Source organism: Alexandromys fortis, unplaced genomic scaffold, assembly GCF_014885135.2.
Source record: "Alexandromys fortis isolate MF-2015 unplaced genomic scaffold, M_Fortis_MF-2015_v1.1 scaffold_10, whole genome shotgun sequence".
NCBI classification, from domain to species: Eukaryota; Metazoa; Chordata; class Mammalia; order Rodentia; family Cricetidae; genus Alexandromys; species Alexandromys fortis.
Genome location: NW_026067895.1, coordinates 20,209,635 through 20,233,299, shown reverse-complemented (window position 1 = coordinate 20,233,299; position 23,665 = coordinate 20,209,635). Strand labels below are relative to the sequence as shown.

The following is a 23,665-nucleotide window of genomic DNA, read 5'->3' as shown; positions in this document are numbered from 1 at the left end:
AGGAGTGTTCCCTTATACCACATCCTCTCCAGCATAAGTTATCATCAGTGTTTTTAATCTTGATCATTCTGAAAGATGGAATCTCAGAGTTGTTTTGATTTTGCATTTCTCTGATGGCTAAAGATGTTGAGCAATTTTTTAGATGTTTTTCAGCCATTTGAGATTTGTCTATTGAGAGGTCTCTGCTTAGATCTATACCCCATTTTTTATTGGATTATTTGTTCTTTTGATGTCAAGTGTCTTGAGTTCTTTGCTTATTTTGGAGATCAGCAGAGGACAACTTTTAAGAGTTGGTTCTCTCCTTTGGTGATGTGGGTCCTGGCGATTCTGAAGTCAGGTTATCAAGCTTGGCAGCCATTGCCTTTACCTGCCGAGCCATCTCATTGGTGTTCATTTCCTAGTTTTAAAGCTCATTAAAACGCTACATTAATCAAGATCCTGTGGTAGCAGTATAAAGGTAGACATTTAGATTAGTTTACTTCTAAAAAGGCCAGTAAGTCTAAAATAAGTCCTGACTTTCATGATTGTCAGTTTATTTACAGCAAGGGCACCACTGTAATGTAATAGGGGAATGTATGTATTTCTATCACAGCTGGATAGCTGTATGCAAAGCTCGCACACACCATGAGAGCAAACATTGACTAAAAATTGACCAAAAACCAAAATGTAAGAGCTGAAACTATATAATTCTTAGCAGAAAGCTCGCCCAGGAACTGGGACTAGACCATCTTCTTACTCTGACAGAAGCTCCAGTGACGGAGGAAGAACACATGGGGACTTAATCAAAATTAACAGCTCTCATGCCAGAAAGGAGGTATTTCAGTCAGATATTCTTATGGCTATGAGGAATACCTGAGAAAGTCTAGATGTGGTGATTCATGGCTTTAATCCCAGCACTTGGGATGTAGAGGCAAGAGGATCAAGTATTCAGATATGGATCACCACATCTAGTCTTTGTGGTGTAGCACAATTAGTAAAAACCCACAGAAAGAAATTGGGGTTCAACCTGAAGGTCAGAAAAACAAAACAGCCAGCTAATGGCTCTTACATCTACCTCAGTCCGAAATGGTGATCCTGCCTCCAGGAATCTCAGAATGAGATTCTATGGCAAACTAGCATGGCTACTGGGATTAAGGGTGTGTGTCACCACTGCCTGGTCTGTAAGGCTGACCAGTGGGGCTGTTTCACTCTCTAAACTTCGGGCAAGCTTTATTTATTAAAATACAAATGAAATATCACTACATTGTGGTGCTTCATTTTTTTAAAGATTCATTTTATTTTGTGTATATGCATGCCTTGCCTGTATGTAGGTATGTGTACCACATGTGTACTTAGTGCTCACAGAGGGCAGAAGAGCATTGGATCCCCTGGAACTGAAATTATAGATGGCTGTGAGCTCCCATGGGCATGATTATAGGTGCTAGGATCAAACCTTGGGTCCTCTGCAAGAGCAACCAGTGCTCTTCACTGCTGAGCCATCTCTGTAACTGCTTTTTTTTTTTTTTAAAGAATGCTTCGTTAGTTGATACTTTATTGACTGAACATTTCCAATAGAGGTAATGATAACAATACCTTACATACATAGAATGTTTAAGAAACAATGTATATTCTCATAGTTTTATCCGTAGACTTGTAATTGAGGAGACCAGGCTTCTAAAACCCTGAATAGATTTTTAAGGTTAGACACAACAATGTAATCTTATCATTTGATCTTCAGTGTGAATAGCTTTGAGAGTGAATAAGAGGGTCATTTAGTATGCCAGTTTAACAGCACAGATAAACTCTACTGGAAAAGTCAGGGTAGAGTTACTCTGTCAGTCACTGACAAAGGGCATCTGTTTCTCTGTGCTCTGCTCCCTGTACCACAGTGTCACATGGAAGGAATATAGTTTGTTTCTTCCCACTGTCAAAAATCCACTCGGAGCTTACAACTGTAAACATGTGCACATCAAAAAATTCCATAAACCAACTTCACTAGGGGTTAGGCCACAGATTAACCCCAGTGCAGTAATTGTAGGTGATTTTAATACTGTACTTTCCTCAATGGACGTGTTTCCCAGACAAAACAAACAAAACCCCTGAAACAAAACAAAAAACTGGAAATATCAAATGGCACTATTGACCCAAATACCCTAACAGATGTCTACAGTAAATTTCACTCCAGCATTACAGAATATACCTTTGCCGGGAGGTGGTAGCACACGCCTTTAATCCCAGCACTTGTGAGTTCAAGGCCAGCCTAGTCTACAGACTGAGTTCCAGGACAGGTTCTAAAGCTTACAAGAAACCCCAGTCTTGAAAAGCCAAAACCAGAGCCCTGGACGATGGTGGTGCAGGCCTTTAATCCCAGCACTCGGGGAGGCAGAGGCAGGCGGATCTCTGTGAGTTCGAGACCAGCCTGATCTACAGAGCTAGTTCCAGGACAGGCTCCAAAGCCACAGAGAAACCCTGTCTCGGAAAACCAAAAAAAAAAAAAAAAAAAAAAAAGCCAAAACCAACCAACCAAACACGCAAACTTCCCCAAAACTCCTTCTTCTCAGTCTTCCATATAGGTTTCTTTAAATGGATTCGTGGTGTTATTTTGAAGCTCTCAAGCTTTTAAGAGGTAGATCCTGCTTGGTGGAAGTAGTTCTCTGTGACAAATGGTCCAGTGAGGATGATCCCTATTTCCAGCTGTGGTCTCTGCTTCCTGCCCACTACTACGCCAGGCACTTCTGCCACATGCGTGCTCTGAACTCTGCCGTGCCTTTCCCTACCACGATTCACTAAAACTGATGGAAATATGAGCCAAATAAACCTTTCCTCCCTGAAGTGGTTTCTGTTAGGTTATTTTGGTCACAATGATGCAGAAGTAACTAACACAGAAAATTGGCCAGTCAGTAACTGTGACTAAACCTGACCACGTGGTTCCTAAGCCTTTGGGATTGTTTGTTTTTGAACAGTTTGGTGATTCAGGCTAGAGAAGCCCTGGAGTGATGTAAGAGCTTAATAGGCCCCTGGTTATTTTCTGTGTCTAACTGCTGAGAGTGCTTTAGACAGTGGACCTCTGCGCGGCAGAGATATGTCTGGTGCTGTTTCCAATAAAGACAGCAAAGCCCTTTGGGAGAAATTGAGTCCTAACTGCAGCAGGAAAAGTACCTGAGCCTGGACTATCCAGTTCCCAAGAGAAGCTGGTCAGATTGGTTGTGTGACATACTTTTGTAATCCCCAAATCTAGGATGGATGACGCTGAGGACAGCTTGAGCTATATAGTGAGTCTAAGACCACGGATTCACAGGAAAGAGAAGTGTTAAAAAATGATAGGGGTAGGCTGGCAAGATGGGTCCGAGTTGCCAAGCCTGACAACTAAGTTCCATCTTCAGGAACCATGAAGTGAAAGGCAAGAATCAAGTCATCTAAAGTTGTTCTTTAACTTTAACGTGCATGCCCAGTTGTGTTAGTGCCTGTCTCTACTGAAAATGCTAAATAAATTTCATAAAATCTTTAAAACAGGTATGGTGGCACTTACCTATAATTTTAGTACTGGGATAGTAGAGGCAGGAGGATGAGGAATTCATGGTCTGTCCCAATTATATTGTGAGTTTGTGGCTAACCTAGGCTACCTGAGACCCCATACCGAAAAACAAAAACACCTTTTTAAAAATGTCTTAATAAATATGCTAAAATATATATTTGGCTCTTGTATATGCTAGGAAAGTGCTGTACTACTAAACTGTGTCCCCAGCCACTCTTGATTTTATTTAATAATTCATTTGTGTGTGTGTTGGGGGGATGACATATGTACATATTTGGGCAGGTGCCAGAGCAGGCCACAGGATCCTCTAGAGTTGGAGTTAAAGGAGGGTGTGAAGCAGGTTCACTCATCAGGACATGGATTCACCAATTAGACTAGGCCAGCAAGCCCCAGGAAGCCTCCCATCTCTGCTACTGAAGCAGTGGGATTACAAGCGTGCCCCATCATGCCTAGCTTTTTATATGGGTACTTTGGGTTTATTTTTATTTTTTTTTTTCCTTTCAAAAATTTACACTTCCTCCCCTCCTCCCATTCCCCTCCTGCTCCCTCACTTCCTCTCCTCCCTGCTCCTCCCTCCTTAAGAGTGGGCAGGGAACCCTGTCCTGTGGGAAGTCCAAGGCCCTCCCCCACTACATCCAGGCCTAGGAAGTTTTGCATCCAAATAGACTAGGGTCCCAAAAAGCCAGTACGTGCTGTAGAAACAAGTTATATGGGTACTTTGAACAGAGGAGCAAATGATCTTAATTGTTGAGCCATCTCTTCAACATCTATCATTCCTAAGCCTGAGTTTCCTTAAAACAAGACAAACAAACCAATGACTGGGAATGAGGAGATGCTAAACCTGATGGTCTGAGTTCAATCCCCAGGACTCACGTGCTGGAGGGAGAGAACTAGCACTCCTCCCCTCCACAGACACACAGTAGATAAATGTAAAAAAAGACGAGAAGAAAGAAAACCCAAGCAAAAGAATGATAGTTTTTATTATTTAGGGCCATGTGATGATTAACTCCCTAAGTCAGTGGTTTCAACCTTCCTAATGCTGTGATCCTTTAATACAGTTCCTCATGTGGTGACCCCCAGCCATAAAATTATTCTAATTGCTATTTTATAACTTTTCTACTGTTAAGAATCATAGTGTAAATATTATTGGAGATAGAAGTTTGCCAAAGGGGTTGTAATCCACAAATTGAGAGCCACTGCCCTAAGGCATAAGAAATTCTTTTCTGTTTTTTTTTTTTTTTTTGAGATAGGATTTTTCTGCCTTGCTCTGGCTGTCCTGGAACTCACTCTGTAGACCAGACTGGCCTCAAACTCACAGATCTGCTTGCCTCTGCCTCCCAAGTACTGGGATTAAAGGTGTGTGCAACCACCATCCAACAAGAAATTCTTACGTAGTTCAGATTGTTAGCTAGTATAAACACCGCTATTCTCAATACATTTTTGTGTATTTAATAATACTTTTATTAGTTTAAAACTAATAAAAAAATAAAAAGAAACTATTAAAAATACCTGTATCCTTCCACCACCACCACAAAAAAGAATAAAGAAGTCCTTATCCTGTGGTGGTGGAGGTTAGACCTCACTAAGTAGGAAATACAGGTAGGTAGGAAGAAGCGGGGTAAGAAGTATGTGGTGTTGCATGTCTTTAATTCTGGAACTCGGAGGCAGAGGCAAGCGGATCTCTGTGAGTTTAAGGCCAGCCAGCACTATATCATAGGTCTCAAAAAATAAAAAGCAAGTCAGAAGTTCTGGCTGGTAAGAGCCTATTCCTCTGTTAGTCTGACCCATGCGACTCCTGGTACCAGTTGGTATTAAGTAGGAAGAAGACAGACTCTATTCTCAGTTTAGAATTTCTAGGTAGGAGAGGGGAACAGAGAAAAATGTAGAGCTCAATAAAAATCAATAAAATAAAAAAAGTAAAAAAAAAAAAGAATTTCTAGGTAGTTCAGCTGCCTCCCAGGATTAACTTTAGATTGCATACATTGACCTCTACTGATGTAGTTTGTTAAAAATGCTTTCATACACACTAACAGAATTTTGGAGATTTACCAGCAGTCTTTAAAATTGTCCCCATTTTATTCTAGAGGAAGCTAACTGAAACTAAGAACATAGGCTTTTACAGGCATATTGTTTACATATAAATTCTGGTTCCTTTGCTTCCCTAAGTTATAATCTGTGGCTGACCTGGTTGCATAGGCTAATCATCAAAGCCATTTGGGAAGCTGAAGCAAGAAGACCACAAGATCAAGGCCCACCCTGGTCTACAGAGTGAATTCACGGCCAACCTGAGCTATGAGCTAGCCTCAAATTCCTGGGCTAAAGTATTCTTCTTGTATCAGATCTTTAATACTCGGGAAGACGGTACAAAACTGCTCCTAGATATATTTTTTTTGTCATTTTTAGGAAGACTAGGTTATTGAGTTCCCTGAGTAGAACTGGCAGTAGACTGGACAGTAGCAGAGTGTTGCCTGTGGCCTGAATACTTGCTACTGTTATTGCTGAGGACCAGAAAAGTGGTAGTGGGAATAACTGCTTAGACAATCAGATGTAGAGACACTTTATTCATTTATTTTTGAGACAGGGTCTCATTTAACTTAAACTTGTCTCAAAGTCACTACAGGGCCCAGGCTGGCCTTGAATTCCTGATCCTTCTGGGCCAGTTTCCTGAGTGCTGGCATTCCAGGCATGTGCCACTATGCCTGGTGACAACTAAATTTGGTAAGCCCATGCCCTTTCCACATGTCACCTCTTACACTATTAAGCCGATCCCCGACTACTGTGATGATGTCACTTCTGTTAGCATCTTGGCAGGTAGTCTAGTTTTTCCAAAAGTGGTAGCGTAGACAGTTGCTATACTTTTTTTGTTTCTCATTCCCCAAGAAAATATCAGTCAGTTAGGTATAGTGGCACATGCCTGTAATCCTAGCCTCAGGAGGCTGAGGCTGAGGCAGGAAGCTTGTGAATTTGAGATTAGTGTGGGTCCCATAGGGTAACTATCTCAACAACACAGGGTAACTATCTCAAACAACAAAAAAAGTGAAAAACACCTCTGATTTGGGTTTATGGGGTTAAAGCAAGGCCCCAAGGAAGGTAGTCTTCAATAGTAGAAGACAAAGACAGCCTACATTAAGTGAACTACTGAACAAGTTACAGTGTGAGTAACAACACCAACAAAACAACCTGATAGGTAGGTCATACACAACTTTAAGCCCAGCAATCAGGAGGCTGAGGTACAGGTGAGTTAAGAGAATTGAGTTATCATTCTCTGCTTGGATCTATCCCTTTCTCTAAGCTGGAGATCAAACCCAGGTCTCTCAACACACTAGGGAAACACTGCTACTGAGCTATACCCCAGTCCCAGATGTACTGTGTAGGAACTGTGTTTTATAATCTTTCTGAGCTTAAACTTGACTTTCCCATGGTGGGGCTCATGTATTCATACATCCTGGTAGTGGATTGTCCCTTCAGGATGTATCTCATGAGCAGTAAGGTTCATGCCCTTGGTGAGAAGAGTATGGGCTGGATTTCAGTCTGTCCGGCTCACTCTCTGGTGCTGAGGGTGTACATACAACCTGTGAAAGGGAGGGTGAGGGCGCCGTACTGTATTTACTGCCCTAGCTGTTAGCATCAAGTCAGGTAATAAAGGGAAGGGATTTGCTAAAGTCCAATTCCCCGTGTAAGAAAGGCACTGATTCTGTAGATACTACCCGGCTTCAAATGAGACGATCCAGGGGTTACCTGAACAGATGCACCGACTTTGTCCTTGTTGTGACAATTTCTATGACTCATCAGATTGGATAGAACCTGATAATTGCTGGCTGCTAATGCGGAGATTGTAGCATTACCTCGAGTCTGGCTAGGCTTTTCACTCAATCCGTCAGGACAAATCAGTTGTCTTTTTACTTTCAGACAGGTCTCATGTGGCCCAGTTTGGCCTGGGCTCACTAGAACTGATGACCTTAGACTCTGGGTCCTCCTGCCTCCACTCTAGTTCTGGAATTATCAGGATGTGCTACCGCACCGGGCTTTGATGAGTCATCTTCTGGAAGACAGTTGTGCTTATTTTGGGACACTCAGAGACTTGCCCATGGGTAGAATCTGGCTAAAGCTATCCCTGGTTTTCAGGCAAAGGCCATCCATATAGGTTTGCTTCAGCCATAGAAAGGGAAGTTTCTAAACAACCATTTGCCTTCTTTCCACACCTTTGAAGTTCAAACTGTTTCTGTGGCTGTGTGGATCGAGGAAAAAGGAACCTGTTTGTATGAGTCACTAAACAAAAGACACGGCTGGTGTCAACCTGAAATGAGGTTCTTGTTCTGCAATAGTGTGTGAGTTTGAATAGGGAAATCACTTAAGTTGCCTCTTTTACTTCTGCTGTTAGAGATAGGAGCAGTATTTACCTCAAAGGTTTATTGCAGGGACCAAATGAAATGAATTCAAACAGATGCGGTTCTACATTCCTGCAGTCCCAGCATTCAGAAGGCTGAGGCAGGAGGATGAGGAGATGAAGCCTAGCTTGGGCTACACAGGAAATCCCAGGCCATCTGAACTACACAGTGAAAGCTTGTCTCAAAAATGAAGTAGAAAAAAAAGAAGAGGATTTTGTTTCTCCCAATCCTTCTGCCTCTACCTTCTGAATGTGGAGATTGCAGACTTGTGCCACTGTGCCTGGATATGTTTGTCTGCCTTTATAATAAATTTAATGTGTATGTGAGTGTATGTCACAAATGTGTGCATGTGTGCCTGCAAAGGCCAGAAAAGAGTCACGTCCCCTGGAGCTGGTGTTTCAGGCAATTGTGAGCTCCCTGATATAAGCGTCGAGAATGTGAACTAGGGTCCTCTTGAAGAGCAGCATGCACTCTTAACCTCTGAGCCATTTTTGTAGCCCATTTGTCTGGTTTTGAGAAAGTGTCTCATTCTACAACAGGCTTAGAACTCATAGCAATCCTCCTGCCTCAGCCTCTAAAGTGCTAAGATTACAGGCACATGCATCAGACTTGGCTTTATCTGTTTTATAAAATAATTCTTGTAGTTTTTATAGTCTTCAGAAAGAGAGTTACTATGATGAGAATAAGACAGTGGAAAAACTGGGCTGTAGGGAGAGAGTTCAGGGCACTTGCTCTAGCTGGAGAGAACCAGGCTTCAGTTCCCAGCACCCTACCAGGCAGCCTACAGCCACCTGTAACTCCAGTCTGGGAGATCCATTGCTCTCTTCTGGCATCCTCAGGTACCAGACACTCAGGTAGTACACATGTATATGTGCGGGGAAACACTCATACGTATACAATTAGACAAAACAGTTAAGTGTGTTGGTGCCCTTGTAACCCGTGCACTTTAGAGATAGAGACAGGAAGGACTTGGGAGCTTGAGGACAGCCTGGGTTGTGTGAAACTCATCTCAAGTAAACAAAACAAATGAATAAAGAAAGAGAGAGAGAAAAAAACAGAAAAAGAACATTATGAGAGGAACTCAACTTACATTGGTTGGGTCAAATCTTAAAAAAAAAAGTAACAGTTTATTAAGAGAAAATTTAGATGCTGATATAACTTAAGATTTTTATAGATTTTATTTTTTGCTTTTATGTGACTGTGAGTTAGTGAGTGAGTGTGTTTATGTCAGAGAACAATTTCTGGAAGTTGGTTTTCTCCTATCAAGTAAGTTTTAGGAATTGAATTTAGGTTTATCAAGCTAGGTAGCAAGTGACTTTTCCTGCCAAGTCATCTCTCTGACTCTACAATTTACAAAAATAAAGTAAATGGTGCTGGAAATCGAGCTCCAGGCTTGATCACACTAGGGGAGTTCTCTACCATTAAACTGTACCCTTGGTCCTCATGAATTTTTAATGAATAAACGATATGTAAAACTATCTAATACGGGGCTGGAGAGATGGCTCAGAGGTTAAGAGCACTGGCTCCTGTTTCAGAGGATCTGGGTTCAATTCCCAGCACCCACATGGCAGCTCACAACTGTCTGTAATTCCAGTCCCAGGGAATCTGACACTTTCACACCAATGCACATGAAATAAAGTTAAATAATAATAAAAAATACCTAATACCTTGAGCTTTTTTTTGAGACTCAAAATGAATACAAGGGGAATAACTTAGCAGTAGAACACTTACCTAGGATGTATAAGGCCCTTGACTCAAGGGCCAGTATGATACAAGACAACTATTTAAAAATAAAGATTCAAGGAAAGAATTGATTTGGGAAATCCTAGAAATAAGTATCCTACAACAAGAGAAAGGATAGATTAATTATATTAAACATTATATCATGCTCATTAAACATAGTAGTTTTGAAATACCTGTAATGGTATGAGTTTTTCTTCATCTAATGTTAACTTAGAAAAAAAAATCTATTAGTCTTTATGAGGCAAAAACTATACCTTGTTTTTTTTTTTTTTTTTTTTTTTGGTTTTGGTTTTTCGAGACAGGGTTTCTCTGTAGTTTTTGGAGCCTGTCCTGGAACTAGCTCTTGTAGACCAGGCTGGTCTCGAACTCACAGAGATCCGCCTGCCTCTGCCTCCCAAGTGCTGGGATTAAAGGCGTGCACCACCGCCACCACCGCCCGGCTATACCTTGTTTTTGATTGGTTAACAAATCTTGTCCAGCATCAGCACAGAGAGCCTAGGTTACAGTAGCTAGTTTAGCAAGAACAGATAAGCAAGCAAAGCATGAGGAGTACTGTCCACTGGTACACCTGCGCTCCAGGGAACTGGGCGATTCTGCCCACGTGGTCAGTGCACACCTCACAGAACAGAAGCTGGGAAGATTTATACGGAAGTCACATTTGGGAGACATATATATGATATTACTGTAGAGAGTTAAGAGACAGGATTATACTGGGTGAAAATGAAGAGGAAGGGATGCAAGCAGAAATTTATGAGGCAGAACGAACAAGTTTTAGTGACCAGTTAGACTCCGTCAGTGAGGGGGAAGAGGAAGAGCAGAATCCTGCCTAGATTCTTAACCTTGAGTGAGGAGACTTGGGGTGGTGCTATTAAACAGGATAGGCCAAACAACTCGCTTACATAGCAGGTTACATAGGTGTTTCCTCAAAGCAAATACACATAGCACACCTAACCCAAACAAAAATCTGTGTACTTTTTAGTATTGGATCAAAAACACACATAATGGAAGTGTATATATGTGTGTGTGTGTGTGTGTATATATACATATACACACACATATATATGTATATATACATACACACATATAAATACATATATAAACCAATCTACCTGTCTTATCTATCACTATATTCCAGTCAAAAGGTTATTATCAGAGCATATAAAAGTAGACACCTGGAAGAGAAAGGGATGAGAGACTCCCACAACAAAAGAATTAAATGACAGACTGATCGGAGAAGAGAGGCAATAGAGAGATGTGTTTTTTGAAGAGTTAGAAAATTAGGTATTTTGCCACCTGCTTTGTACAGTATCCCAAAGTTTCCTTAACTCTCCACTCCTTTCCCAGGCAGTGTTCTATCCACAGAGCTTACCATGATCCTTTTCCCGATCAAATGCTTTCGCTGAACTCTGGAACTCCTGTTTACCTAACAACCTCTCCAAGGGCCTTCTCTAGCCTCCCTCCTGCCTCAGCCTGGTGTTGTAAGCAAAGGTCAGCGGTCCAGTGGCAAACGTTTTCCCCACTCCCTTGCTAGACAAGTTTTCTCTGTGTAACAGCCCTGACTGCCCTGGAATTCCCTCTGTAGACCACGCTCCAATTTAGAGATCTCTCTCTGCCTTCTGAGTGCTGGGATTAAAGGCATGCACCACCACTGCCCAACTAAATATATTCATATTAGTCGAGTTTGTTATTTTCATTTATGGTTAGTGTTTTTGTGATTTGTTTTAAGGAATTGATGGGGCTGAAGGTGTAGTTCAGTGGTCAGAATATGTGCTTAATGTGTGTGGGCCACGGATTCAATCCTCGGTACCCAAACGAGTCAATTGTTGTTTACCTTAATATTGTGAAGATATTCCTCTAGATTTTTTTCCCTTTGGTATTGGGGATCCATTCCAGGACCTTGCACATGTGAGGCCAACACTGAACCACTGAAAAAACACTTTCAATTCTGAATATGTTTCTAAACTACTTTAATACTTAAAAAATTAGTATATATTCATTGTATAAAACAATGGGCTTTATTGTACCAATTTAATCCACTTAGATCATGCATTTTGACTATATTTTCACCCTTATTTATTACCTCGTCTTATTTTATTCCTTCTCCTCTCGGCCACTTTCTTTCCTGGGTGGTCCCTTTCACATTGGTCTCATGGGTTTTGGTTGTTCAATTTTCTTTTCTCTCTCTCTCTCTCTCTCTCTCTCTCTCTCTCTCTCTTTCTTTTTGTTTTTTTTTTTTTTTGGGACAAGGTCTCATGTGGTCCAAGCTGTCCAAAAACTTAATAATGTAGCTAAGCATGACCTTGAATATCTGATCTTCTTGCTTCCACCTCCTGGATGTTGGGATTATAGGTTTGTGATTGTGGCTGACTCCCAGTGTAATTGTCCTTCTAAATAAAGTATAGAATCTTGGCTGCTTCAGGTAATAAAAAGACATTATTTATTGGTAAATCCACTCATTCATCCATTTATGTGTTATATATTGAGCTGGGAAAGGTGGTATATACCTGTCTTTAATACTTGGAAGGCGGCTGTATTCACTACTATATTGCCAGTACTGTTGCTAGATACTTGAGAAGCTGAGGCAGGAGTATTACTTGAGCCTATAAATATGAGACTAACCTGAACATGTCAAAAGAAAGAAAGAAAAGGTGTATGCATGGAAAACCTACATGCTATCTGTGTTTATAAGCAGTATTATAGAGGTGCTAGTAATGAAAGAAGATTATCCCAAAAAGGAATACATGGGCTGAGTGTGGTGGCTCATGCCTGGGAGGCAGTGTCAGGTAGATTTATGTTCAAGGCCAGACTGGGCTACAGAGTTTCTGTTTCAACAACAAAAAAAGACAAAAAAACAAAAAAAAAAAGTATTTGGCTATTTTGGTTAAACACAAAATGAGGTGCAGGAAGGTGGTGATTATGCCTGTGCTCCTAGAGTTTAGGAGACAAGAGATGGGGTCTTAGACCAAGCATGCTAGTTAGACTAGTAGAATCAGCCATCTTAGGTTCAAGTATGAGGCTAGAGACTCTGCCTCAATATAAAGTGGAGAGCAACAACAAAACAAAAAACAAAAAACTACTGGGCTGGAGAGATAGCGCAGTGGTTAAGAGCACTGACTGGTCAAGGCGGTGGTGGTGCACACCTTTAATCCTAGCACTGGGGGCAGTGGCAGGCGGATCTCTGAGTTCATGGCCAACAGGCTCCAAAGCTATACACAGAAACCCCATGGTGTGTGTGTGTGTGTGGGGGAACAATGACACTGACCACTCTTCCAGAGAACCTGGGTTCAGTTCTCAGCACCCACATAGCAGCTAGCAATTGTCTGTAACTCCAAGATCTGACAGCCTCACGTAGACATACAGGCAGGTAAAATACCAATGCACATAAAATAAAAATAAGTTAATTAAGAAACCCAAACAAACAAAAATGGTGTCACCCTCTGACATTTTCATGTGTGCTCACACATGCAGACAGGAATACCACACATACAATACAAACCAATACAGAGAGCCTTTGTCGTTGTTGAGGGCCCTCCTAGGTTTGCCTGATATGTACTCTTGGTATTTTTGTTGGAACTATTTTCTTTTTAGGTCTGAAATCTCATTTTAGGAAAGTAGAGCAGCTATTAGTGGCTCACTTCTTACTTTTTTTGGGGGGGGCCCATTGGGGAATCGAACCCCGGTCTCCCGCGTGACAGGCGGGGATACTAGTGGCTCACTTCTAAGTACAATAAGTTTCCAGGAAGTATGGGTAGTGCTCATTATCACTCACCAAGGGTCAAGACCAAAGTTTATCTTTTTCTAGCCTTTGAATTACCAGTAGACCTGTACTTAGGGTCAGCTGGATTAATAAATGTTCATGTAAACCATTTCAAACATGCACATGAATAATAAACAAAACAAAATGTATAAAAATCCTTTTTGGGGGTAGGTACTGGGTTAGGCAGCAAAGTCTCCAAGACTGGAGCTAGTGTGAATCCTCCTGTCTCAGCCTCTAAAGTGTTGGGATTGCAGGCACATACCTCTATATATAACTTCTACCTAAATTGTTAGCGTTCCCCCCCCCCCTTAGAAATAACTGGACATAGAGCTTAAGGATGCAGTTTAGTTGAAACAGTGCCTTCATAGCATGCATGAAGCTCTGAGTTCACCCCAGCATTGCATAAACTAGATGTGGTGGTACACCCCCATAACCTTATGTAAACTAGATGTGGTGGTACACCCTGTAACCCCAGCACCATATAAACTAGATGTGGTGGTACACCCTGTAACCCCAGCACCGTATAAACTGGATGTGGTGGTACACCCCAGTAACCCCGGCACTGTGTAAACTGGATGTGGTGGTACACCCTATAACCCTGGCACTGTGTAAACTGGATGTGGTGGTACTCCCCTGTAATCTCAGCACGTGGGAGGGACAGGAAAAGAAAAGAAGACTAGAAGTTCAAAATCAGCTTTGGCTAAAAGGCAAGTTGCAGGCTTGTTCAGACCTTGTCTCAAAACCAAACCAAACTGGGCATGATGCCCATACTTTTGATCTTAGCACTTGAGAGCTAGAGGCAGGTGGATCTCTGTGAGTTTAAGGCCAGTCTGGTCATAGCAATTTTTCGGCCAGCCAGGGCAACATAGTTAGACCCTGTCTCAAACAAAACAAAACAAGAAATTCACCAAAACAACAAACAAAAAGACAAAAGAAAAAAAAAATAGGAACAAAGACTACTAAAAGATGCAAATTAGTAATTTCTGATCAACTTGTGATTTGTAAGAAAGGGAAACAGAATTGAGAGTTGTAAATGCTGCTTAGCATTTTCAGATCTAAGTTCAATCAGCACAGTCATCAGCTGACATTTACTCTGAACCCCATGGGTGAATGGCATGGAACCAGATTCCACAAGAAATATTATCTTCTGCCTACACAAGCAAACTTAGTTCTTGAGTTATTGCTTTCAGGAGCTATACATAATGACAGTTGATGTGAATAGGCTGTGAGATTCAGCCTGAAATCATTATGTTAAAATAGGGACAATCACATACCAAGTTTCTGTGGTAGCACCTGTAGTCCCACCACTTGGGAGGTAGAGACAGAAGCACCAGGAGTTCAGCTACATAGCAAGTTCAAGGGTAGCCTGGGCTAAATTAAATGGCCACCTGTTTGAAAAACAACCAAATATCTCCCTCTACAATTCCCCCTAAGTAGAAACTGTATATATATATCTTGAACAAAGAAGTCATTGTTCAGTAGTTATACTTTTAAGGTTTTAAGTTATTTACCAATTAATATCAAATACTATTTTTCTTTCTTTCTTTCTTTCTTTCTTCAGCAATGAGATGGGTGGGGGCATGATGCCGTGGCCCTCTGTTGTGGCCAAAATGGAAAGATGGGGAGGCCAAGAGCCTAACGTATCTAGTTATCTCAGGCAGTCTCCCACCCATTCTGCTTAGATCAGAAGAGATATGTCGAGGTCATGGTGATATGGCCATAGACTTTTTAATCGACTCTTTATAGGTTTCATGCATCCTGATTCCATCCATCTCCCAGTACCTTCATATCCATCCACACTTGCAACCTCCCTGCCTTTTTTTTTTTTTAAGACTATCTCTGAACTTGGACTGGACTTGCCTATTAGGAACCTACCTGTTTCCCCCCACCCCCCAGCTTTGGGTTTATTAGGGTGCAATGCTGCTATGCCTAGGTTGTTTTCTTTTTTTAATGGGTTCTGGGGATCTAACTCAGGTTCTTATACTTTATCAACTAAGCTATCTCTCCAGCCCGTTTTTGGTTTGTGTACAGCCCAGGCTGTTTGAAAGCTCATGGCCATTCTGTTGCCTCAGCCTCTCTAGTGCTCAGGTTATGAGGTGGGTTTTTCTCATCTAGTAAAAAGTCAAATACAAAGAAATCCTGAGTTGGGTGTGGTGGCACAAGCATCTAGTTCCAGCACTGGAGAAGCAAAGACAAGAGGATTGGTGCAATTTTGAAGCCTGTTTGATCTACATAGCTAGTTCCAAGTTATCCAGGGGGTACACAGGGAGATCCTGTCTCAGGCAGTCAGTTCTGGTAGATAAAATGTCAAACAATTTTGATTAAAACCTATTTTTACCTTCAAGGTCAGTAACACGTTTAGTATTAAGGGACTTTTAAAATTCTATATTAAGAGGGTTTTCTTTCAGCAGGTGTGGTAGTGCGTATCTCTAACCCCAGCTCTTGGGGGAGGCCAGATGATCCAGGTTAGCCTGGGCTGTGTAGGGAAACCTTGTCTCTTGTGTCTCAAAACAGAACAAAGCAACTGGGGGTGGGGGCTTTAAGTGTTTATCATTCTCCTGTAGTTCTCCGCCTACTTTTTTTTATTCCACACCCTAATCTCTTTCTTTCTAGTAGGATTCCTATTGCTGGCTATGCAGCCATTACCATCATAATTCCATTTAAGGTAGCTCGGCTGGATCTATTTATTCTGTCCTACAATCTACTTTCTCTTTTAGCCTTGCTTCCTAAATCAAGTTGACAACCCAGTTTATTTTTCCTTCTTTTATTTCAACAACTCCTGGTCTAGATTGGTTAGGAGGCTATAATATAATCTGGGCACAACCTCTCCCCCTTGGAATCTGTATTTACGAGGTTCCCTCCTTTCCTGGCTGAACGTGCTGAAGCCCGGCAGAGTACCTTGTGAAGGACTTCAGCCCCCACAGTCCTCTGTGTGCGCATGCCCACTCTTCTTACAGTTGTCAAAGTGCTTTTCCAGAGCGGTCACATAATCAACCCGAAAGAAGAAATAAATACTGTTCATTTTTCAATTTTATCGCTCTTTAAAAACTGGACACTTAAAGGTAACTGCTGCTATGAATTCATTACTTGAAATTGGGTTGTTGCATGTAAAAGCCGATCTATTGTGTGTGGTGGGGGAGGGGAAACAGGCATCTATTTCTCAGACTTTGCTATATATAAGCAAAAAAACCTCCAAGTCAAATTATACAGGCAGTTATTTAAGGATACTTCATATTGACTTTGTAAATTTTATCTTAATCACTAAGTTAGTTATTTTAAAAGATCTTATTTATTAAAAGGTGGGTCTTGACCTTGACAGTAAATTTATACAGAAAGCAAAATTTGTATTATTTTAAAAGAGTATTGAAAAAAAGGGGTGTTTTCTTATAACATTGAGAATTTAATGAGGTAGTAGTACTATTAATTAAAGTCATCATAAAATATTCTGAGTCTAGGTTACTTTTTGGCTTGGGGGTGGGGGATAAAGTACAGCATTTTTTCCCATCAAGAGCATGCAGTTTAAGCTAAAGGCATTAACAAAAAGCATTGAATACAAACAGTAAGAAAAGCTATACTAAATATAATCCAATACGTATTTCAGCCATGATGATATAGCCATTGTAAAGAAAATTCTCTCTCACCAAAGCACTCAAATTTCAGAAGCATAATGGTCTACTGCAGCACTGTAAGAAGGAAGTGTGAGCATCTGTGACCATCCACTTTGGCAGTGATGGAACTTTGTGTTGTCTGAGTCCGAGGTTCACTGTCCTCTGTGCTCTATTTATAATACTAATCAAAGCCATTGTTTTACATAGAGGAAACTGAGGAACATAAAAGCAATCTAAAGCAAGCTTTATTGATAGTAGCAGGCAATCAGCAATCCCTGGTGCATGTTATATTATACTGGGCTGGGCTTTTTTTCCCAGGGGAGGGGAAGAGGCAGGGAATAAGAAGGCAAGTACGGTGATTGAGAAGTGAAATGTTTCCCTAAGTCTACTATATTCTTTGTACACGAAACTTTGAAATGAAAGATGCGGTCTGTTAAGCATTTTAATGATAGTTTTAATAAAACAGAACAGTTAATCCGACTTGTCTGATATCCTTTGTGTAATAGTTAAGAGAGACGATACCTCCATTTTAAGAGTTGTTCAATAGTCCAAAGGCAGAGCTGTTGTGTGTGTCTGAATGCCCTTTTACAAATGTCCCATGAAAGATGCTTCTCCAGTATATGATTTAATTAACTGTATTAAATATATTAATAACTTTGTTGCAACTGTATGGAGTCATCTAAAAATTATGTTTGGTCATAGCGCCTTTAACATTTCAAAATATTTGTTTTCAAGGTCTCAGCCCTGTAATATTCAGATATTTAAAGCAATTAACATATTCTGAGACAAGCTAATTCAGTGTTTACTACACACATGGAAATCTTTTGGTTTTGAGTGATTACTGTTTTCATCCTTGAGTAAGAAAACAGGTTGTATGGCAGAGGTGAACATAGCTCTCCTATGTGAAGTGGAAAATACCATACACTCCTTATATGGCTAAATGAAGCAGTGAGGGTAATGTACTATAATTACAATGTATGAGAATTTGGGACTTTGTACTCTCTATTTTTAACAGTTGCTAGCATATGGTAATTCGGGGTCCTCAAACCATAGTCTTTCACTGTTAATACTAGTGATAAAAGAATGGATTCTAAATTTGCCAGTCTTGTGACCGAGGCAGCAGCAGGAGGATTCAAAAATGAAAATCTGGCAACCCCAGAATTATCTTGACTGTCTACTTAAATCTCAGAAGCATTTTAAAGTCCCGCCCCCACTCCATCTCACGGACTCCCTCCCTCCTCCTCCCTCCCCACCTCCCTCCCTCTGACCTCAAATCCAACCAGAAGCATTTCTCCACTCTGCAGAGAATTCTCAGGCTCCCGTTGAGACCTGAAACGCCAAGAAGCCAGGAAATCTCTTGGGCGGCAGAATTGGAGAGGAGAAAATTGGAGAATAAGCAGAAAAAAAAACCCACAATCCTTAGAGTAATAAGAAGCAAACACGTCTAAACGTTTCAGTAGGTTTTCTTTCTTTTCCTGTTCCTTCTTTCTTTTCTTCTCTCGTGTTTTTTTTTTCTTTTTTTTCTTTTTTTTTTTTTTTGAGTCAGGTTTCCTTTATACTAGGCTGGACTAGAACTAAGTATTCAAGGCTGACCTTGAATGTTCGATCCGCCGGAGTACTGGGATTACAAGCCTGCGCCACCACGCCCGACGATTTTCCTCTTTTTAAAAACTGGATTTTCTTTTATACTAAAACGTCTCCTAACAAAATGGAGTAGCTGCCGCTACTAAGAGACCAGAGAATGATTGTGCAGCTGAGTTCTTCCAACAAATGCCTAAGATTTCCTCTCTCGTGGTTCGCTGCAGCCAAGTGAAACAATTATCCGCGGCAAGAAGGCAGTTTGCTAATCAAGAGGGCTGTCTTTTTTCTTGTTTCTTTTTCTTTCTTTTTTAAAGTGCTTCAGCTGGGGAAGGGGAAAGAGAGGGTCGTGTACCACGTCTTTTTAACCTTGCTGAAGGACGCAGCACTATTTATTGACGTATGCAAATAACTGGGGGAGGGTGGTGCTTGGGAAAAAACAGGAACCAGAATCAGTTTCTCCTCGCAGGGTGAACGCTCTGAGTTCCGGTGAAGGGGAAAGAGACGTGGCGAAATTGCTGTCTTTCTGTCTTATAAGCACATCTTTCACCAATACAGAAAAGGGACCGAGACGTCAGAAAGGGTGAAGACACTCTCAGTGTTTTTAAGAGACCTTACTCGAGCCTTCCTACCCCCCTCCCCCAGCCCGACCTGCTCTTCTAACTGCGAGATTATGGATTTGCATTGCAATTGGCTAGTGGCGGTGGCACTGGATTTTCGCAAGTAAAACACCCGCCCGCTTCAGTGAGGGCATTCATGATCACACTGACAATAACGCATCTCTCTTTCTTCCCGTTTCAGCTGCGCAAACCATGCAGGATGATTTACTGATGGACAAAAGCAAAACCCAGCCCCAGTCTCAGCAGCAGCAGCAGCAGCGGCAACAGCAGCAGCAGCAACAGCTCCAACCCGAGCCCGGCGCAGCCGAAGCCCCGTCCACGCCCCTCTCCTCAGAGACCCCCAAGCCCGAAGACAGTAGCGCAGTGCCGGCCCTCAGCCCCGCCTCGGCCCCGCCAGCCCCCAACGGCCCCGACAAAATGCAGATGGAGTCGCCGCTCCTGCCGGGCTTGAGTTTCCATCAGCCCCCTCAGCAGCCGCCGCCACCGCCGCAGGAGCCCGCGGCGCCCGGAGCGTCGCTGTCGCCGTCCTTTGGCAGCACCTGGTCCACGGGCACGACAAACGCGGTGGAGGACAGCTTCTTCCAGGGGATCACCCCGGTCAACGGGACCATGCTCTTCCAAAACTTCCCGCACCACGTCAACCCGGTCTTCGGAGGCACCTTCTCCCCACAGATCGGCCTGGCACAGACCCAGCACCACCAGCAGCCGCCGCCGCCCGCGCCGCAGCCGCCGCAGCCAGCGCAGCCCCCGCAGGCGCAGCCCTCGCAGCAACGCCGCTCGCCCGCCAGCCCCAGCCAGGCGCCCTATGCGCAGAGGAGCGCCGCCGCCTACGGCCACCAACCCATCATGACCAGCAAGCCGTCCTCATCCTCGGCCGTTGCGGCGGCTGCTGCCGCGGCCGCCGCCTCCTCGGCGTCGTCCAGCTGGAACACGCACCAGAGCGTGAACGCCGCCTGGAGTGCCCCGTCCAACCCGTGGGGTGGCCTACAGGCCGGCCGGGACCCTCGCCGCGCTGTTGGCGTGGGCGTGGGCGTGGGTGTAGGGGTACCCTCCCCGCTTAACCCCATCTCGCCGCTCAAAAAGCCCTTCTCCAGCAATGTGATCGCGCCACCCAAGTTCCCTCGTGCGGCCCCGCTCACCTCCAAATCCTGGATGGAGGATAACGCTTTTCGAACCGATAATGGTAACAATCTGTTGCCTTTTCAGGTAATGCCCTGTGCTCTTGCACACACCTTGCTCCCGCCCGTTTCTCCTCTCTTCCTGGGTTCTCTTATCCACCCGCCGTTATTTAGGAGGGACGGTGAATTGCAGCTCCCCTCAAACCTTCTGGGACTATTCCACTCACTCTGGGTGGGGGTGGGGTGTGAGGTTGGGGGAACATTGTGACTGCTTGCGGGTAGAAAAGGGCCTTTTTTCCCTTCCAGTTCATTTCCTCCTTCACTGTGTCTGTGTTTCTTATTTTGGCCCTCTTTGACAAATGAAGCCGCAAATGTATATAGCCAGGTGCGGGAGTGGTCCTAGGAGGAGTAGGCTGAGATTCCTATCATTTTAAGTAGCTACACATTTTCACGTTATGCAATCCTAGGCTCAAGGTGCTGGAAAGCCATCCACGCCCAAACCACCCTGGCTTTATACTCTTAAAGCGGTTAACAGCCTTTGAGTGGTGCTATTTCAAATAGTTGCATATGTTCAACTAAGCTAATGCGAACACATGTGTTTATGTCTCACTAAGACGCTGGAATCACTAATAATCAGCATATTGCTCCTGCCAGGAAAATTATGAGTGTGAGATTCCAATAAACACCCTATAAGGGACTGAAGAGTGCAAATTCTAGGGGAAATTATTCCCATGTTACTTAAAAGAAGGATTTAGGGTTTTTTGTTTTTTCCAGGAAAGACAATAGGACACGACCTTCAGAGCCATATTGCAATGGAGTCTATTTGCTAGCTAGCACTGAAATATTTAAAGCTGCAGTGTCCTTCACCAGTTGGGTTATTTAAGAAGACAGTGCAGATCAATTACACCATTTGAAACTGGGCAAAGTGAAAGTCTTGCAACTTTAATGAAAAATGAGTCTTGTGCCTTGGTATTAAATGCCAATGCAAAATCCAGGAAGTGCTCCCGACAGAAATATTGAATAGAGAAAGTGCCCTTGTTTCTGTTGCTTTCTCACATAGTCTGCAGCCACAGCAGTAGGCAGGGTCCTGGACAGTTTGGATCAGATAGGGGTACTAAGAGTTCATTGGGAGCCTTTGCCCTCTAGTAGGCACTTAGCAGGCACCTGGGAATTGGTTTGTCCATAAGCTTTTAGGCTCTGTTGTGAGAGGAAATCTGGGCGTGGTGGTGAAAGCTTGTAGTTCAGCACCAAGGCCTGGCTGTAGGATTAAGAATTCAAGCTCAGCCTGGGTTACTTATGTGAACTTGTTTCAAAAAAGAAGAGAAGGAATCCTTTGACCCCTGCTGACAAATGAGAGCCTGGCAGTTTGACCAAGGGAGAATCTGGTACAGCTGGAGCCTTCAGTTTGCTAGTCTTTACTATTCAGGTGTTTGGGGTGGGTCCTATCAATGGGAGCATTGAAAGCATATCTGAAGGCTAGAGTGAGAATTTTGGTTCTCGACATTCAAGGAGGTCTGTGAAACCTTTAGGTTGTGTTTAGGAGTTTTGTTGTTTGAGTTTGGGGGCTTTCTCTGGGTGGAGCTCAGGCTGGTGCCCAGGTCTAGCTCATGTTGAGCACACTCCCTGTGGAGCTACATTCTTAGTCCTAAAGAGAGGCTTCCATGAGCCAGCTTCTCCCAGGATTTCAGAAGGGTCTTGCAGGAATGATAGATTCCAATGTTAAGGTACAATTTTAGTTTTTCAACAGGCTCTTTCTTCCCTAGCTTGTGCTCCCCTCAGAACACTCTGTTTGCTGAGGACGACCTTGAAATCCCAATCCTTCTGCTTCCACCTTCCGGTGCTAGCTTACAGACTTCTGCTACCACACTCCTAGTTTATTTCTTTGCATCCTAACGCATATTTTAATAAACAGAGATGCTTTGCAATGGCATTCGTTCTGCAGATTGAGAAAGGTGAGTCGGACAGGAAGGAGATGCTGTTGGCACTGGGAAGGAGAGCCATCTGCCTTGACAGCTCCTCATTTTATTCTGAGGCTTCCTATCCAAACCCACTCAAGAAGATAATATAGATTCCTATTCAGTGTGTGTGTGCGTGCGCGTGCAGAGTGAGAGAGCAAGTGCACTTGAGCTTACACGCCTGGTATATGTGTAGAGGTCAGAGAACCGCGTAGAGTCTGTTCTCTCCTTCACCTTTATGTGGATTCTGGGATTAAACTGATTGACAGGTTTTCAGTCTCCCTTAAATTCTTGTGTTGAATTCTCAGGAGTTTATTAAATCTAAATACAAACACTTTTTATTTTTCCTTATTTATTTTGAGACATGAGGCCTTTCTACATTGCCCAGAGTGGTACTGAACTCCTGGCTCAGGTGGTCCTTTGACCTCTGCCTCCCAGGCACGTGAGATTACAGTTATGTGACATCATATCTGGCTATTGAGTATGATCAATCTTTACTAATTAGCACCTTAAAAGGGCATTGGGTCTTAAGTTGGCAAATACCTTTGATCATAGCACTCTGAAGATCTCTCAATTCCAGGCCAACCTGTTTGAGTTCTAGGACAACCAAGGACAGATAAACCCTGTCTTGAAAAACAACAAAAGTCTTGGATAGGGGGGTTGGAAAGAAATATAATCCAAAATTTCACCAATTGTGGAGGAGCCAGAGATATGGCTCTGGTAAAGTGCTTGTCATGACAGCATATGGGGACTTGAATTTTGTTCTGAAGCATCTGCAAAAAAAAAAAAAAAAAAANAAAAAAAAAAAAAAAAAAAAAAAAAAAAAAAATGGGTGTTGCCAGGTGGCGTCGGCTCACCCCTTTAATCGCAGCACTCAGGAGGCAGAGGCAGGTGGATCTCTGTGAGTTTGAGGCCAGTTTGGTCTAAGAGTGAGTTCCAGAACAGGCTCCAAAGCTACAGAGAAACCCTATCTAGAAAAACCAAACAACAAAAAAACTGGGTGTTAGGACTGGAGAGATGGCTCGGCGGTACTGACTGCTCTTTCAGAGGATCCAGGTTCATTTCCCAGTACCCACATGGCAGTTCACAGCTGTCTGTAACTCCAAGATCTGACATCCTTACACAGATATGCATGCAGGCAAAACACGAATGCTCATAAAATAAAAATAAACAAAAAACCTGGGTGTTCTGGCCCATGCCTATAATCCTAGAGTTGGGTCTCCTAAGGCTTGCTGGTCAGTGAGCTGTAGGTTCAGTGAGAGGGCCTGTCTCAGACACTAGTGTGATCCAGAGAGGAAGACAGCAGACACTGACCTCTAGCATCCGGGGGGCGCGCGCGCGCACACACACACACACACACACACTTGCCACCCCCCCCCCCCCC

At 42.9% G+C, this 23,665-nt stretch overlaps 1 protein-coding gene across 6 annotated transcripts in view; it reads left to right on the top strand.

The window, feature by feature from the left end:
* Positions 1–23,665, top strand: part of Cpeb3 (cytoplasmic polyadenylation element binding protein 3) — a 182,936-nt gene that overhangs the window by 14,166 nt on the left and 145,105 nt on the right. For 4 of the 6 annotated variants that reach the window (XM_050160791.1, XM_050160801.1, XM_050160755.1 and 1 more), the window contains exon 2: positions 19,390–20,414. In XM_050160791.1, the coding sequence (XP_050016748.1) occupies positions 19,401–20,414 (1,014 nt within the window). In that variant the 5' untranslated portion in view covers positions 19,390–19,400. Of the gene's footprint in view, positions 1–18,284; positions 18,467–18,531; positions 19,172–19,389; positions 20,415–23,665 lie in introns of those variants that run through there. The other 2 variants (XM_050160782.1, XM_050160763.1) reach the window with 2 other exon arrangements.